The sequence below is a fragment of the Ahaetulla prasina genome, chromosome 4, assembly GCF_028640845.1.
Source record: "Ahaetulla prasina isolate Xishuangbanna chromosome 4, ASM2864084v1, whole genome shotgun sequence".
NCBI lineage: Eukaryota > Metazoa > Chordata > Lepidosauria > Squamata > Colubridae > Ahaetulla > Ahaetulla prasina.
Window position 1 is genome coordinate 58,656,451 of NC_080542.1, and position 16,901 is coordinate 58,673,351.

The 16,901-nt window shown below is 45.5% G+C and overlaps 1 protein-coding gene across 1 annotated transcript in view; it reads left to right on the forward strand.

Moving 5' to 3' along the window:
* Positions 1–8,593: 8,593 nt before the first annotated feature.
* CEP72 (centrosomal protein 72) overlaps positions 8,594–16,901 on the forward strand; it is a 67,017-nt gene continuing 58,709 nt past the window's right edge. The window contains exon 1 of the mRNA XM_058182704.1: positions 8,594–8,765. Within this exon, the coding sequence (XP_058038687.1) occupies positions 8,639–8,765 (127 nt within the window). The 5' untranslated portion in view covers positions 8,594–8,638. The remainder of the gene's footprint in view (positions 8,766–16,901) is intronic.

A 16,901-nucleotide genomic window follows, 5' to 3' on the forward strand; every position in this document is an offset into this window, starting at 1 on the left:
CAGGCCTGCCGAGCCTCTCAACCTTCCCGCCCAAAATTCAAACCGGCCAATCAACAGAGCGCCGGATCCGTGAACCGGCCAGGGATTGGTCAGTTCAAAAAAGGCACGAAGTTGAATCAGACCACTGTGAGAGTGGGCCACGTATCGACACGGCTAGAAAAGAAAATATTCACCAAGACATACATCGAAGGAGTGCAGTGTAAAATGGAGATGGATACCGGCTCATCAATCACGATTATGTCTTGGGAGACAATCGCAAGGGACCTGCCAGACGTTGCGAAACGCCAGCTGCAACCCCAAAAGCTGAGAGTGCAAGACTACCAGGGGAACCGAATCCCTGTTCGAGGAGGACGTTTTCCAAGACTGCCTGGGCAAGTACGTGGGGACCCCCATTTCATTCAATTTGGACCCCCAGGTGGCTCCCATTAGATTAAAAGCTAGGAGGGTCCCATTCGCCCTCAAACCCAAGATTGACAGGGAATTAGACAAATTAGTAAGCCAGGGAATACTAGTCCCCGTCGACCATGCAAAATGGGAGACACCAATAGTGACCGCAGTCAAACCGGACAGATCAATCCGGATTTGCGCTGACTATAAGGCAACGCTTAACAAAGCATTGCAAAAGAGTGCTTACCCCGTTCCCGTAGTGCAACATTTATTGCACTCGTTAGGACAGGGACAGGTTTTTGCCAAACTCGATTTGGCTCAAGCCTACCAACAATTACCAGTTGACGACGAAACGGCCGAAGCGCAGACGATTGTCACACATCGGGGCGCTTTTAAATGCACTCGACTTCAGTTCGGAGTTAGAGTAGCCCCCGGGTTATTCCAAAACCTAATGGAATGACTCCTACAAGGTCTACCGGGAGTAGTTCCATATTTCGACGATGTACTGGTATCAGCAGAAAACTTGGAAGAATTAGGGGTCAAATTGCGGAAGGTTTTGGGAATTTTCAGGTCTGCGGGGCTTAAGGTTAAACTCAACAAATGCCAGATAGGAGTTGAATCTGTAGAATTCTTGGGTTACCGGATAGATAAGGAAGGCATCCACCCAACTGAGAGCAAAGTGCGAGCCATTAGAAAGGCTCCAACCCCAAAAAACAAAACAGAATTACAAGCATTTTTGGGGCTTGTAAACTTCTATGCAGTATTTTTAAAAAATAAGGCAACGGTAGCCGAACCGCTACATAAACTGCTAGCGAAAAAATCTGTTTGGACTTGGGGCAGGGTTGAGGCTAAGGCATTTGAAGGCGTTAAGAATCTCTTGTCCAGCAATAGCCTTCTAATTCAGTACAATGGGACGTTGCCACTAGTACTAGTTTGTGATGCATCACCCTACGGGGTAGGAGCTGTCCTCAGCCACAGGTTACAGAACGGTTCAGAAGCCCCTATCGCATATTTTTCCCGCACGATGTCTGCAGCGGAAAGGAACTATAGCCAACTAGACCGGGAAGCCCTGGCTATAGTTTCTGGGGTTAAAAAATTCCACGATTACCTGTTTGGGCGGCAATTTGAAATAGTCACAGACCACAGACCTTTATTGGGACTCTTGGCGGGGGACCGTCCAACACCGGTTGCGTTATTACCCAGGCTGACCCGTTGGACTATTTTCCTGGCAGCATATTCATACAAACTGTCTCACCGACCGGGCAAGGACTTGGAACATGCGGACGCTTTAAGTAGATGCCCGTTGCCAGAGACTATTGAAGACCCGACCCCAGGGACGCCCGTCTTGTTAATTGACTCTTTGGACTCTGGCCCAGTCACATCTAAGGAAGTGGCTAGGGCATCTTACAAGGATATTATCATAAGGACTGTGATCGGCTGAGTACAGAGGGGATGGCCCACTGCACCGGGGGATCGTTTCAAAGAATTTACAAAAAAGCGTTCGGAACTGTCGGTACAAGGGGGTTGTCTGTTATGGGTGGATAGAGTGGTTATTCCGGAGAAATTACGAGGGCATGTGTTGGAACTATTGCACGTGGGCCACTCGGGGATTGTGAGGATGAAAAGCCTAGCGAGAAGTTACCTGTGGTGGCCACAAATGGATAAAGACATTAGCGACCGGGTAGGGAAATGCCAAGCATGTCAAGAATCAAGGCCACTACCCCCAACAGCCCCCATAAGGGATTGGGAGAAACCCCAGGGTCCTTGGTCCAGGATCCATATAGATTTTGCCGGGCCGTTCCATGGGCAGACCTTCTTAATTGTGGTAGATGCCTACTCGAAGTGGTTAGAAATTTTACTCATGAAAACCACAACAGCGGAAGCTGTAATCACAATATTGAGACATCTATTTGTGACACATGGGTTGCCCGACACTCTAGTGTCCGATAATGGCCCACAATTCACGGCCACCCAGTTTGAGGGGTACTTGGCAGAAGAGGGCATCCGACATGTCCTCTCGGTGCCTTTCACCCAGCGATGAACGGACTTGCAGAACGTTTCTATGCAGTGCCAATTAAGCGCTATCTAGAATTAGCCCAGGAGATTGGCAATCTAAAATTGATACCTTCCTGGCAGTCCAACATAGAACTCCCTGTGTGACCACCGGCCGCAGCCCATCGGAGTTATTAATGGGTAGAAGACTCCGGTGCCCCCTAGATCGGTTAAACCCAACATACTCCCCTGATGGGTACCAAAGCATAAAGGGAAGAACCAGAACAATGACAACAAGTGACCCGATATGGGCACATAACTATAGTGAGGGCCCAGCGTGGCTAAAGGGAACAATTGTAGGAGTGACGGGCCCAAAGTCATACATAATGGACATGGGGGATGGCCGAGTGTGGAGACGCCACATAGATCAATTACGAAAAAGAATACAAAACAATCCAGAAACCAAACAGCCAGACTTGACTACCCAATATTTGAACCAACAGCTAACTCAACTCCGAGGCGATCGGAGGACTTAGCTGAGTCTGAAGAAGTCCAGTGATGCCAACCGGCTCCTCCAGAGGACAGCAGGGACGACTCTGCCAATAATCCAGGACCGGATGGCCCAGAGGAGGAGCTGGGAGGAACAAACAGTCCCTCCGACCAGCTCGACTCACTCCCAGGGAATGAATTGCGCAGGTCAGAAAGAGTTAAGAGACGCCCTGTCTACCTGCGTGACTACGTGGAAAAATAACATGCAAATGTTATGCAAAAAAACTATGTAAATATGGTACAATGTGTTCTGGGAGGGGAGGAGTGTAATGTATTTGAATTTTAGGAGGGAAAATTGGGCGGGAAAATGCATGTTGCTGATTGGCTGATGCCTCAGCCAAAATACTATTTAAAGAGGGGTTTTTGCCTGTTGGCTTTTGCTGGGATCACAATAAACCAAAGAGCTGTTGTCACTTGTATCGTCTCCTGCCTCTTCATTGCCCGAACTTAACAGGGGCCCCAAAAAGCTGTGTGCTCTCTCCACTTCTCTTCTCTCTATATACCAATGACTGCCTCTCAAACGATCCATCTGTTAAACTACTGATGACACAACAATGATCGGTCTCATTCGAGACAATAATGAATCCGCATATAGACAGCAGTTTGAACAACTAGCCTCATGGTGTGACTAGAATAATCTGGAACTGAACACACTCAAAACCGTAGAAATGGTGGTAGACTTTAGGAGAAACCCTCCCATACTACCACCACTTAAAATACTAGACAACACAGTATCAACAGTAGAGACCTTCAAATTTCTAGGTTCTACCATATCTCACGATCTAAAATGGACACCCAACATAAAAAGCGTCATCAAAAAAGTACAACAAAGAATGTTCTTTCTGCGCCAACTCAGGAAGCTCAAACTGCCCAAAGAGCTGCTGATACAGTTCTACAGAGGAATTATTGAATCTGTCATCTTCACCTCTATAACTGTCTGGTTTGGTTCCTCAACCGAACAAGACAGACACAGACTTTAGAGGATAATTAGAACTGTAGAAAAAACTACAGCTCCCACAGCCACATCTTTAGCATTGGGCTGGATGACAAAAGGGACATTTGGGTTGTGGTGCTTTGGACCGGTTTGGATGCAACAGCTGTTTGAGCTTCTCAAATGTTGCTTGGCGTTCCAAAGCCCATTTAAAAGGCTGACTGGGTTTAGGTTTACCAATTTTATCTTATGTACGTTCGTGATGGAGAGTGTGATCTGTGCAAATGGTGGATGAATTGGTGGTAAAATTGCTGAAGCCAATTGGTGAAGCTCTATAGCTGCTTTCTGGTTCAGGGTAGAGTCCAGTCCAACATCATTTGACTTTTTGGGGGTCCATCTCAATGCCTTTATGTGGCATGCAGTAGCCCAGGTAGTCTATCTTACTTTGGTGAAACTCACATTTGGAAAGTCTGATACACAATTTAGTAGCCTGCAGTTTTTTGAGTATAGCCCTCACTAGTTTCACATGCTCAATCTTCATTTCAGTGTAGATTAAATCTGACCTAGATTCACAGGTACTCTCTTATACATGTGCTTGTGTAAGACCTCATTTATCAATTGCATGAACATTGCTGGCGCCTACTGAAAGCCAAATGGGAATACTTTGAACTGGAAACAGGCCAAAGGGCAATTGAATGTGGTCTTCCGATCATACCTCTCCCTGATTCTCACATCATAGTAGGCCTCTCACAAATCCAGCTTGAGGAATATTTTGCCCATGGGTAAATGGGCTACCATGTCTTTCATCAGGGGCAGGGAGTACATGCAAATCATATTTAACCACCTATAATCCACATAAAATGAAGGTCTTGTCTTTCTTTTTGTGGAATAGGATCAGGGCCACTACCTGGGGTCAGGCTGGTTGAATAAATCTGTGGACAAGGTTTTTGTCGATAAGCAATCTCAGTTCATCTAAATCCCTCAGGGTCATTGAATACAATTTCGGCTCAGGCAATTTTGCCCTGGGAAGGATTTCTATGGCACAATCTATGGTTGATGAGGGGGGAGTTTATCCAAACCCTTTTCGCTGAGCACCTCTTTGGTCCCAGGACTCTTTGGGGATATCAGGGAGTCCTTTCTCTTGCCTTTGCACTACTGCCCTAATTTCCCACCATGAGGAGTTTCCGAACTCCATCTTGCTCCCAGGAAGGGTGACTTGTTCGGATTTTTAACAGTCGTCTTCTTCAGTTCACATATGAGTTCCACTTTTTTTAGCCAAGCCATTCCATCTCTGGGGCCACTATGAAGCTTCAAGTCTCTACTTGGGCCCCATTTGCATTTCTATGGGTTTGCTGACAAACATTGCTGGAATGCCCCCTGCTACTGATCCATCTAGTTGGCAAAATGTGATGGGTACTTTTAGCCACCTCAAGTGGATTCCTAATTTTTCAACCAGGGCTAGGTTAACCAGGCACCTGGTGCAGCTTGGGTCTAGCAGGGCTCATAAAGTGGCCTTCAACCCTGAGTCCTGGAAACTTAGTTTAATGGGGAATGTCATTGGTATGGCCAGGCCATTTACAAGGTGATCATTGTCGGTATCAGTTAGGCCCTGGCTGTCAGCTGGTGGGATTGGAGTTCCCTCGTCCCATTTTGATGACAAGGTGAACTCGATGACTTCCATTTCCTTCAGTCGCCGTCTATCTGACTCGCTATAGGGTCTTGGTGGCTTTCCCAGGGGGCCCAGGAGGGGTTTTCTTGGCCAGGCAGCTGTGCTTGCAGCCTGCCACTTGGTGTCCCTCCTGGCCACACTCGAAGCAGGCAGTGGAGTGTTGGCTGCGGGTTTTGAGGTTTCACTGCCTCTTTCTTCCACCAGGGCTGATTTCTTCCACAGATGGGTTGAATGGTACTGGTTGCATGCTTGGTCGATTGCAACCTCCTCAGCCAAGATATACATGTCATGAAGAGTTGTAGGGGCTCCCCTCAAAATACTGGCATTATACAGGTCATCGTTCAGCCCAGAAGTTGCTGTACAACAGGAATGCTGGTACATTAGCAACAATCCCATCTGATCCCAGTTTTAGAAACAGGGTCTGACAGAAAGAAATGTGAGGAGCAAGTACCATGAAGGTAGAAAGAGATTCTCTGGTGACTACTGCCACCTCACCTTTCATCCTGAGGTCTTGGCTGGTGCCAAACTGTAAATTTGTCAGGCCTTGGTGACGCATGCCAGGTCAGAATGCTCCTCTTCAATAAGGCCTAGAATGAGGGGAGCCTTGTTTTGACCAATCTGGCATTCAGCAGCAGCAGCTAAATCTCTGGGCGTTGGAGTGAATGCTGTCCAGACTCTGAACTTGAGCTAAAGGAGGCTGAATATGAGCAGCAAGGAGGAGGACCGGCTCATTCAAAACCCTCCATCCAATTCTCACTCTGGGTAGAGGGTTACCACCATTCATACAGACGCATTAGCCACTCTTAGGTTCTCATCATAGGAGCAAGATCACAGTTCCTTTAGGCCCTAGTCCTCTTCCTGAACAATATTACCTGTATCCCCTGTTTCTTAGAAATGTCACAATGGCCCTCAAGTCAACCCAGGCTGCTGTTGCCGCCACCACCAATGCTGCTGCCCCTGACCAGCAAACAGAGTCTAGGCCAGGGATGTCCAACTTGCAGCAAACTTGTCACGCCCACCCCCAGTTTAGCGAAGGGGGAAAAAGTCATGATATGTCACATGACGACATGAGTTTGACAGCCCTGGTCTAGGTTCCTTAGCTAGTTTGCCAGGACTGATGCTGTTGGGTCCTAGGTATGGCTCTTTGGGAAGGCCGCTGTGATTGCCACTCTCTTTTTGCCATTGCTGTCCGTCCCACTTCTGCTACCTCCACTGATGCTGCTGACAAAAGTGCAATATAGATTGAGTGAAACCTGGCTTATTTAATTTAATCATTACAGTAAATTAAATCTCTTAAATTAAAAAAAAACATGGATTTTGATCACTTGAAATTGGATGGGACTATTCTTCCATGTAATTGTAACCTATTCCTACTTTTCTACTGTGCTTGATTTCTTTTGAATGATTTCTATACTTTATTTGCTGTATTCCATGTTGGGAGTTACATGCTAAGTTGTCAGTAATAATTATAAAATCTTACTTTTCTTCCTGATTAGGAATTCAAAGTCATCTTTTTTGTCCCATATTTTTGAAATATGTGCCAGCGTTCCAGAAAAAAAAACCCAGCTCCAAGTAAAAACTCTGAAGCAAGCATCTTTCAAAGTTCTATTTACTAGGATAGATAAATTGGCACAACTGGGAAAACCCGAATCTGAGAGGTCCGGGTTTTCCCTGAGTAAATCAAAAAACCCCAAACATCCCCTCACTCCTCAGTCGATCACATGCTCCAATCGCCAACCATCCCATCTCAAGACAGCACTCCGACCACTCCTTCTCCAGATGCAGGATCAGCCTGACCTTGATTGACAGGAAGAATGCTATCATGTCTAAAGACAACCCTTCTACTAAATCCCCCCTCCTACTTTCCCATACATGAGAAAGTGGCAGCATGGAACCTTCCGGCCTAATATGGCTTCCAAAGCTGACATATATTAATTATGAAGTTAAATTCTGCTACTACACAGAATTGGATACAAACACACAAATATACCTATACACAAGCATACATGCTTACATGCATACACACACACACACTAAAAAACAACAACTTGAACTTACATATTCAAACTCTAAAATATAGGGATAGTTAAAAGTCCAAGAATCAATGAGATTAAGTACAGCATCTAAATGCAAATTTTAGAAAATAATCTAAACCCACAAATATCTGAAATCTTTGCTCTTTATCAATAAAGCAGTTCTTAAGGTGACCTCATTTAACAAAAAAAAAACAAAACACATGAAATTCTGTATCATGTTTAATTTGGACAAGGATTGGCTAGAAATAATTGCAAACCATTAAAATGAATATTTTACAAATATTTTCTGTTCCTGATGATTTCACTAAAATAGTAGTATTGAATAATTGGCATAAACAAACAGCAATTTACATGTGGTCCAATGAAAGACAAAAATTAAATTCAAGATTATACAAGATTTGAAAGAGCAAGGTGGAGTGGCAGCTCCACTTTGAAAATAGTACTATCATACCAGTTGCTTAATATGGTTTACAGCAGATTGTATTTTCTATGGAAATTACAAATATAATTATCAAAAAGTAAGTAATATTATATCATAAGAGAGCATATGCACCAAGACAAATTCCTTGTGTGTCCAAACACACTTGGCCAATAAAATTCTATTCTATGCTATTCTATCATATTTCAGCCAAAGCTATACATTTTTAATGTCACTAATTTTTGTTTTGAAAAATGAAGTTATGCTTAATATGCTAAGCAGTACCATCATTCTCTCTCAGATCTTTTACTAAAAATAAAATGATTTCTGTTTGTGAATCTGTGCATAGACTATGAAGACTCCCAATCTTCATTATTTTGGATGTTCTGTGCAGTTATATTTATGCAACCACCCCTCCACTTCTACGGAGTACGCGAACAGCGTGGAGCGGGTTTACTTGCGTACCGTTGCCTAGGAACTGGAGAGAATCCACCTGAGTACCTGAGCACTTCCATAGGGCAGTTCAAACTCGTACATATTTTAATTGGTTCTTCAGCTCGATCTGGCGCACGCGCACTTTCTTTTGTTTTGAACGAACGAAAGAACTTTCGCGGCGTTAGTTTTAATTTGTCTGCTATGCGGACTTACACGTTGTTATGTGTGGAGTATATTCTGACTATTTGGAAACCACGGGTGTACTCGGAATCTTACTGACTGAGGAAGATGTTCGAGAGAGAGTCAACCTGAGGCGCCAAAATCTCGGTGATCATCCAGCTTTTGGGGGTGGGAAGTTGGAACGTGGCTGCGGGGAGAAGAAGGCTTTTTTTTAGTCGCCGTTTTGCCTCGTATTAGGAAGAGATGACCAAAAGCGGAGGAAATAGAGAAAACCAACGATGATGCTCGATTGTATTATTTGACAGATCGCTTCCTAATAGGGGGCAGAAAGAATGATCTTTCAAGAGAATGTCCCTCCCATAGTATTTCTCAGTTTTTCCAAGAATTAGAAGAATTGGGCTCGTTTTAATATGAATCGATTGTCCTGTAAGAGAGCAATATGTATTGTATTTCCTATGGATTGCGGGTGGGGGTGGCAATTCTGCCTAGGAAGATTTTAAAATAGATAATAGAAATGCTTTATGTGTATTGTGTTTTAAGGCTTCACAACTACTGCCACTTGCATGCTGTTGGATGAATGCCACTACAACTAGTGGTATCATTCTGGATTGATTTTGATACCCATTTGATATCAAAATTATAGTGTTATCATATAAAGAGTGCAATTTATTGTTTGTATCACATCTGACATAAGTACCTAAATTGAATAATAGGCATTATGCTCTGTTACAATTTTCCATCCCCATGGGTGACTGCTTCCAGGTACAATTCAAGCTTCTAGGTATTATTATAAAGTGAATAGGAATAGAATAACAGGGTTGGAAGAGAACTTGTAAGTCATCTAATCCAACCCAACCCCTGATCAAGCAGGAGATCCTATACCATTTCTGACAGATGGCTGTCCAATCTCTTGAAAGCTTCCAATGATGAAGCACCCACAACATCTGAGGCAAGCTGTTCCATTGGTTGATTGTTCTCACGATCAGAATTTTTTTTCCTTATTTCTAGTTGAGTCTCTCCTTGATCAGTTTCCATCTATCTGTTACCTTTTGCCTCCCACCGACCCGTACGCTCACACAGAGAGGGCCTTCTCAGGGTGCCGTCCGCCAAGCAATGTCGGTTGGCGGCCCCCAGGGGAAGGGCCTTCTCTGTTGGAGCTCCTACGCTTTGGAATGAACTTCCCCCTGGTTTACGGCAAGTGCCTGATCTTCGGACTTTTCGCCGTGAGCTGAAAACGCACCTATTTATTCAAGCGGGACTGGATTGAAATTTTATTGGGATTATTTATATTTTAAGATTTTAAATTGTTTTAAAATTTCAGCCACATTATAATATGTTTTTTAATTTCTTTTAATGTTTATATATTGAATTTTTACTTGGCTGTACACCGCCCTGAGTCCTTCGGGAGAAGGGCGGTATAAACATCGAAATAAATAAATAAATAATAAATATTATTGCTTATCTGGCCTTCAGCTGCTTTAGAAAATAGACACCCTCCTCTCTATGACAGCCCTTCAAATATTAGAACACTGCTATCATCTCACCCTTGATCCTTCTCTTCACTAGAATAGCCATGTCTAGTTCCTGCAACCGTTCTTCATGTTTTACCCTCCAGTCTCCTAATCATCTTTGTTGCTCTTCTCTGCACTCTTTCTAGAGTCTCAACATTTTTATAGTGTGGTGACCAAAACTGGATGCAGTGTTCTAGAAGTGGTCTTACTAAGGCTTTATAGAGTGGTATGAATACTTCATGTAATCTTACTAAGGCTTTATAGAGTGGTATGAATACCTCACGTAATCTTGATTGAATTCCTCAATCCTCTGTTAATACAATTTAGGATTGCATTGGCTAATGTTTAATTGATTGCCCACTAAGACTCCAAAATCCCTTCACAGTTGCTGCTATTAAGCCAGGTTTCACCCAATCTGTATGTGCACTTTTAGTTTTTCTTGTCAAAGTGTAAGACTTTACTTTTGTCTACATTGAATTTCATTTTGTTAGATAAGGCCAAGTGTTCTAGTCTGTTAAAATCCATCTGTATCTTGAGCCTATCATCTAGGGTGTTGGCAATTCCTTCCAACTTGTTATCATCTGCAAATTTAATAAGTTCCTGTTCTGTTCCCTCATCTAAGTCATTTATGAAGCTATTGAAGAATATTGCACCTAAGACAGAACCTTGTGGTACTCCACTTACTTCCCCCCATGTAGACATATCATTAAGGACTACTCATTGAGTATGGTTTGTCAGCCAGTTACAAATCCATATGGTGGTGATGCTATCTACCCACTTTTTCTAGCTTACCAAGAAGTAGGTTGTGATCTATTTCATTGAATAACTTGCTGAAGTCTTAATATGTCTATGTCCACAGCACTTTGCTGGTCTACTAATTTAGTCACTTTGTCAAAGAATAAAATAAAATCGGTTTGGCATGATCTGTTTTTAACAAACCTATGCTGACTTCTAGTTATTACTTTATTTGTTTCTAGATGTTTGCAGATCTGTTTTTTGATGATCTTTTCCAGTATTTTCCCAGGTATTGATGTTAGGCTGATTCATCTGTAGTTTCCTGAGTCTGTTTTTTTCCTTTTTTTGAAGATGGGAACCATATGAGCTTTTTTCCAATTGTCAGGTACTTCTATGCTGCAGGATTGTTGAAAGATGTGATACAATGATTCTGAGATGACATCTGCCAGCTCCTTTAGAACTCTGGGGTATAATCTGTCAGGTCCTGGTGAGTTATATTCATCAAGATCAGACAGGTGTTTTCTTACCATTTTTTTCCCCTATTTTATTTCTAGTCTGTCTTTTAACAGTTATGTTTTTGGTAGTTAGGCTATAGTTTCTTTTTGCGTGAAGACTGATGCAATAATCAGTTCAGCAGCTTTACTTTCTCTATATTGCCTGTTACTTTCTTTCCATCTTCTCTCTTTAGTGGACAGACTGTTTCCTTGATTTTTTTTTCTTGTTATTTATATGTTGAATTTTTTTTTAAAAAATTATCTTTAACTCTTGTTGCAAGACTTTGTTCATTCTGAGCCCTTGCTTTTCTGACTTCATCTTTGCAGAATCTGGCTATCTGCTGATATTCTGTCTCAGTTAGGTGTCCCTCTTTGTACTTATCCTTTTTTGTCTTTCAGTTTATCAGAGAAATCTTTGTGCAGCCATGCTGGTTTCTTCTTCAATTTCTTATTTTTCTTTTTCAGTGGTATTGTGCTGGACTGGCCTTTTATTATCATATTTTTCAGAGTTTCCCAAGCTTCTTCAGTTGTTTTCCCCTTTAGGATTTTCATCCAAGGAATCTTTTCCAAGTTCCCTCTAAGTTTGTTAAAATCAGGTCTTTTAAAATCTAAGTCTCTGGTATCATTATTTTGTATTGCTTGTGTTTGCGTTATGTTGAATTCTAGTATAACATGGTCACTCTCACCCAAGGTTCCTGCAGTTTCATATCACATCTTCTCTGTTTTCAAGAATTAAATCCAGTACGGATGTCCCTCTAGTTCCCTCCTCTACTATTTGGATAACAAAGTTGTCAGGTTGGTCAGGAACCTATTTGATTTCTCACCTGATGCAGAATTAGTTCTTCTAGTTGATGTCAGGATAACTGAAGTCCCTCATTACTATTGTACTATTGTATTGTACTATTGTATGTGTTTCCTGCATATATTTGTTAATTGGTAAGAAAAAATACATCTATTTTTTCTGTTTGGTTGGGTGACCTGTAATATACACTCAATATTATTTTCAGGTTCATTTTCATGTCATTCATCCCTACATATTTATTATTTTGGTTAGGTTCTCAGCCACATCTTTGGTTTTTGCTCCAGGGAGACAACAGCAGGTTCTGTTCCCTTGAGAATTGGATCTCCTGTTACCAATACTCACCATTTTTCCTAGGGAAGTTTAGGGTATTTTTCTATCTATCACAGAAGCAGTTGATGATGCTACTTTTTTAGGGACATTTGATGATGCTTCTTTTCTAGGTGTCTGCATGTTTTTTTTCAGGGAGAGTCTATGAAATTGGTTGCTCAGCTCCAGTGGGGCTACATCAGAGTGGGTTGGGTTGGACAGTGGCTTTGTATTAGGTTGGTATTTTTTCTATGTGTGACATGTTTCCATCTGTCTTCTATTTAAAGGGTGAATTCTTTTACAAGTTTTTTAATTATTATTATGTTCAATTTGGGCATATTCTTTGTGCAAGGTTTGGGGATTTCTCATTTTGTAGGTTGAGTTTCAGAGTGGTTAGAATTTCCTTCTTACTATTGTCTACTCGGCTTTTATTTTTTTACCTTGTGTTCTTTGGTTGTTGTTTTTTATCCTCTCTTCCTACTTGTTTTTCATTTGTCTTGTGTTCTGTAGTTGTTTTTTTATCCTCTCTTCTCTTGGATAGGCCACTCGGGTGTAGCTGGGCTTCTCTCAGCAAGCAAAGTTTGCTGTGGGCTGCTGCCTTTGGTGATGTTTTTGTCCTAATATCTCTAATCTTTCCTCTCCTTTCCCCTTCTTCAGTCTTTTTTTCTTTTCCTATGACTTATCTTTCCCTCTCTACCTGTTCTCCTATCATTTTATCTTAGTTTAATGGCAGCTTTTCTCTCCACGGTGTTACATTGCTTTCTCCATCACTGCCATGCATAACATCCTCATATCTTTTTGTAAATTTACAAGAATGTTTAGTAGAAAGTTTAGAGTTTGAGATTTTGCAGTATCATCACCATCATTGATTCTTTTGTGCAAAGTGCATAGGGCAGCAAGCTTCTTCAAATGAATTATATCTGCAGCAGTGTCTTTGCCATCTTCCCATTTGATGTCCACTGTCCATAAATCATCCCATTATGCATTGTAGGACAAACTCTTACCCACTTAAAGTTTCTGGAGCCTGGGTGGATACAAGTTTTAGTAAATAAATATATAAGTTCTGCGCATGCGCAAGATGGCTGCTTAACCAGGAGATCGGGAGGACGACGATCCGGTGAAGTGGAGGATGGCGACGCTCAGGCGGCCTGCCGAGCAGCCTACGCCCCCCGGCTAGGTGTATTACCATCTGAGCAGCCGTGAGAGGGGTCTTGGGACCTCCTTGGACTCACGGCTGCCGAGACCGAAGCCGGGGAAGAGCGAGCTGCGAACGGCGGCCATTTTACTACTTGGCCGGGCGGGGAGCCGAAGAAGGAAACAGCTGGGCATGGAGGAAGGACGCCGGTACCTAGGTGGCCTGCCGAGCGGTTTCGCCCCCCAATCCGGTATGTCATCTTTCGGGCAGCCGGGGGAGAGGTCTGGGAGCCTCTCTGGACCCCCGACTGCCGGGAACGAGGCCGAGGGATGGGCGAGCTGCGGATGGCAGCCACTGGGCTACGGACGAGGCTGCGGCTTGGATTTGGCTGTTGGAAGCCGCAGCTGGGTTTTTCCCCCCGTTTCGTTGCTTTCTTGGCATCCGGCGTCTTCGGATAGTTTCTGGGCCCTCCAGCTCTTCTTGTCTCCCCCTGACCCCCTCTGAACTTGGTGGAGGGGCCTAGGGTGAAAGATCCCTCTTGTGGCCCCCACCGGAGGTGTCCTGGCCTAGCTTGGCCTGGTCAGGCCTAGCGGGGCCTGCCTCTTCTCGGACTAGGAGTTGCATTACCATCTGCAACATGGGTCAGCTGCATTTGTCATCTTGCACTTTATATGGCCGGCTGGAGTTAGGGGTTATGGCCATTTTTGGGACTGTCCGGGAAGGTGACTGGAGACCGAATGGTGTATTGGGGCCCTACTCTGCAACATCTTTTGAGGAAACATCCACTTTGGAAATCCCGGTGGCGCCTGAGCAGAGATGAATACCACCTCTATTAGGATGGATTTTAGGACTGAGCTTTCCATGAGTCACAATAACTTTTACTATCAGACTGCATCTGCGACTTATACCATCTTGTATCAGCTTTAAGCCAGCCACCATCTGAAGACATTTTGGAAGATGGGTATCCACTTGACTTGGCATTACATCCTGCCACCCCAGACATTACATTGCTACCTCACGTCGTCTTCTCTCTCCTGTTTATGCTTTTAACTTATTTATGCGATATTCTGCCTTAGAACTCTTGCGCCTGCAGTGCCCCCCGCCTCGCAGGAATGGCCCTTCGCATTATCAAGGGCCGGCCTCAATGTGGTCCTGGGACCCACAGAGGTGGCATCACGAAAAAAAAAAGCCTTTGGGGTTTTTAGATAGGGCTTTTTTAAGGGGTGGGAGGGTTAGGGCGGGCGTTGGGGGTAGCCCGTCGGGAGGGGAGCCAGTCCTTGCGCGTGCTCGTGACGGTTCTTTAATAGGTTCGGAGGTTAGGGGGGGAGATTGCGTTCCTGTTGGTGAGGGTGGCCCGATTTCCACGGTAAGTGGGAGGGGCAGATATGGCGGAAGGGGGGGATCATATCGTTCTGGGGGGGCGCGCCCCCGATGTTTCTGGCGGTCGCGCGCCCCGATCCCCCGTCCTTTTCCCGTTCCCCGGATGGTCAAGACCCCCAGAGCCTGGGCCTGCGGCTGATGTTATGCAACGCACGGTCCGTAGTTAATAAGGCCCCCCTAATATATGACCTTATCCAGGGGGGCGCTGCGGACCTTATAGGCGTTACGGAAACCTGGCTGGGCACGGAAGGGGGTGTGCCCCTTGTGGAGATGTGCCGCGGGTTTCCGTGCATTCCATCAGCCGAGGGCTCAGGGTAGGGGTGGGGGTGGCGGTTGTGATTAGAGAGTCTAGAGCCGAGGGAGACCACTGTACCTCAGATTGCCGGGTGCGAATCCCTCTTTGTGAGATGGGGTCATAGGTGCCAGATGGGTTTGCTGATCACGTACCTGGCTCCTTGCTGCGTGACAGCTGCCCTGCCCGAGCTCCTGGAGGTGCTGGCCGGGGTGGCAGTTGAGACCCCAGACTTTTAGTCATGGGGACTTTAACTGCCATGGTCCGGCCCGTCATCGACAGCAGCCCGGGAGTTCATGGCTTCCATGACGGCCTTGGACCTGACCCAAGTAGTTGATGGCCCTACTCACATTGGGGGTGGCACTCTGGACCTGATTTTTGTCTCTGGTCAGTGGTTGAGAGATCTGGACTTAAAGGAAATAGTCACTGAACCTTTGTCATGGTCAGATCACTCTCTCCTTCGCCTGGACTTTCTGACCGCCATTCACCACCGCAGGGAGACGGAGCTGACACGCTGGTTCCGGCCCCAGGCGCCTGATGGACCCGGAGGGGTTCCGGACGGAGCTTGGGCCATTTCCTGAGGGTCTGGCTCACGGCTCGGCTGAGGAACTTGTTGCGGCCTGGGAGCGGGCGGCGGGGCCTTAGACCGTGTCGTGCCTTTGCGGCTCTGACCCGCGCAGGTCCCAACCGGCCCTTGGTTCTCCGAGGAGCTGAGAGGGATGAAGCGCCGGAGAAGACGCCTAGAGAGTTCCTGGAGGTCCAGCTCAGAAGCTGATCGGACACTAGTGAAGTCCTATACTAGGGCTTACCTAGTGGCATTGAGGAAGCGGCGTAGCTCGCCTCCTCCCTCATTGCATCGGCAGATAACCGCCCAGCCGCCCTGTTTGGGTGACCCGCTCCCTCCTACACCAGGGGAGCGGGATGACCCGCTGCAGGACGTGCTGAGGAGTTTAACGGTTATCTATACGATAAAATCGTTCAACCGGGATGGTTTGGACCAAGATTGCGTGATACGGGTGAGACGGCTGAGGGTGGTCTTGGTGACATTTTATGGGATGAGTTTGACCCTGTCGCTCCGAGGACATGGACAGGTTGTTGGGAGGCTGAATGCCACCACGTGTTTACTGGACCCGTGCCCTCCTGGTTGGTGCTGGCCACGCAGGAGGTGACACGAGGCTGGCTCAGGCGATTCTGGCGCTTCCTTGGTGGAGGTGTCTTTCCGGCCGCCTTGAAAGAGGCGGTGGTGAGGCCCTCCTCAAGAAGCCTTCCTGACCCGCTGTTTTAGGTAATTATCGTCGGTCTCCAACCCGCTTGGCGAAGGTTGTAGAGAGTATGGTGGCATATCAGTTTCCTTGCACCTGGATGAAACTGTCTATCTAGACCCGTTCCAGTCGGTTTCCGGCCCGGTTACAGCACGGAGACGGTTTTGGTCACGTTGGTGGATGATCTCTGGAGGGCCAGGGATAGGGGTTGTTCCTCTGCCCTGGTCCTATTAGACCTCTCAGCGGCTTTTGATACCATCGACCATGGTATCCTGCTGCGCGGTTGGAGGATTGGGAGTGGAGGCACCGCTTATCGGTGGTTCTCCTCCTATCTCTCCGACCGGTCGCAGTCGGTGTTGACAGGGGCAGAGGTCGGCCCCGAGGCGC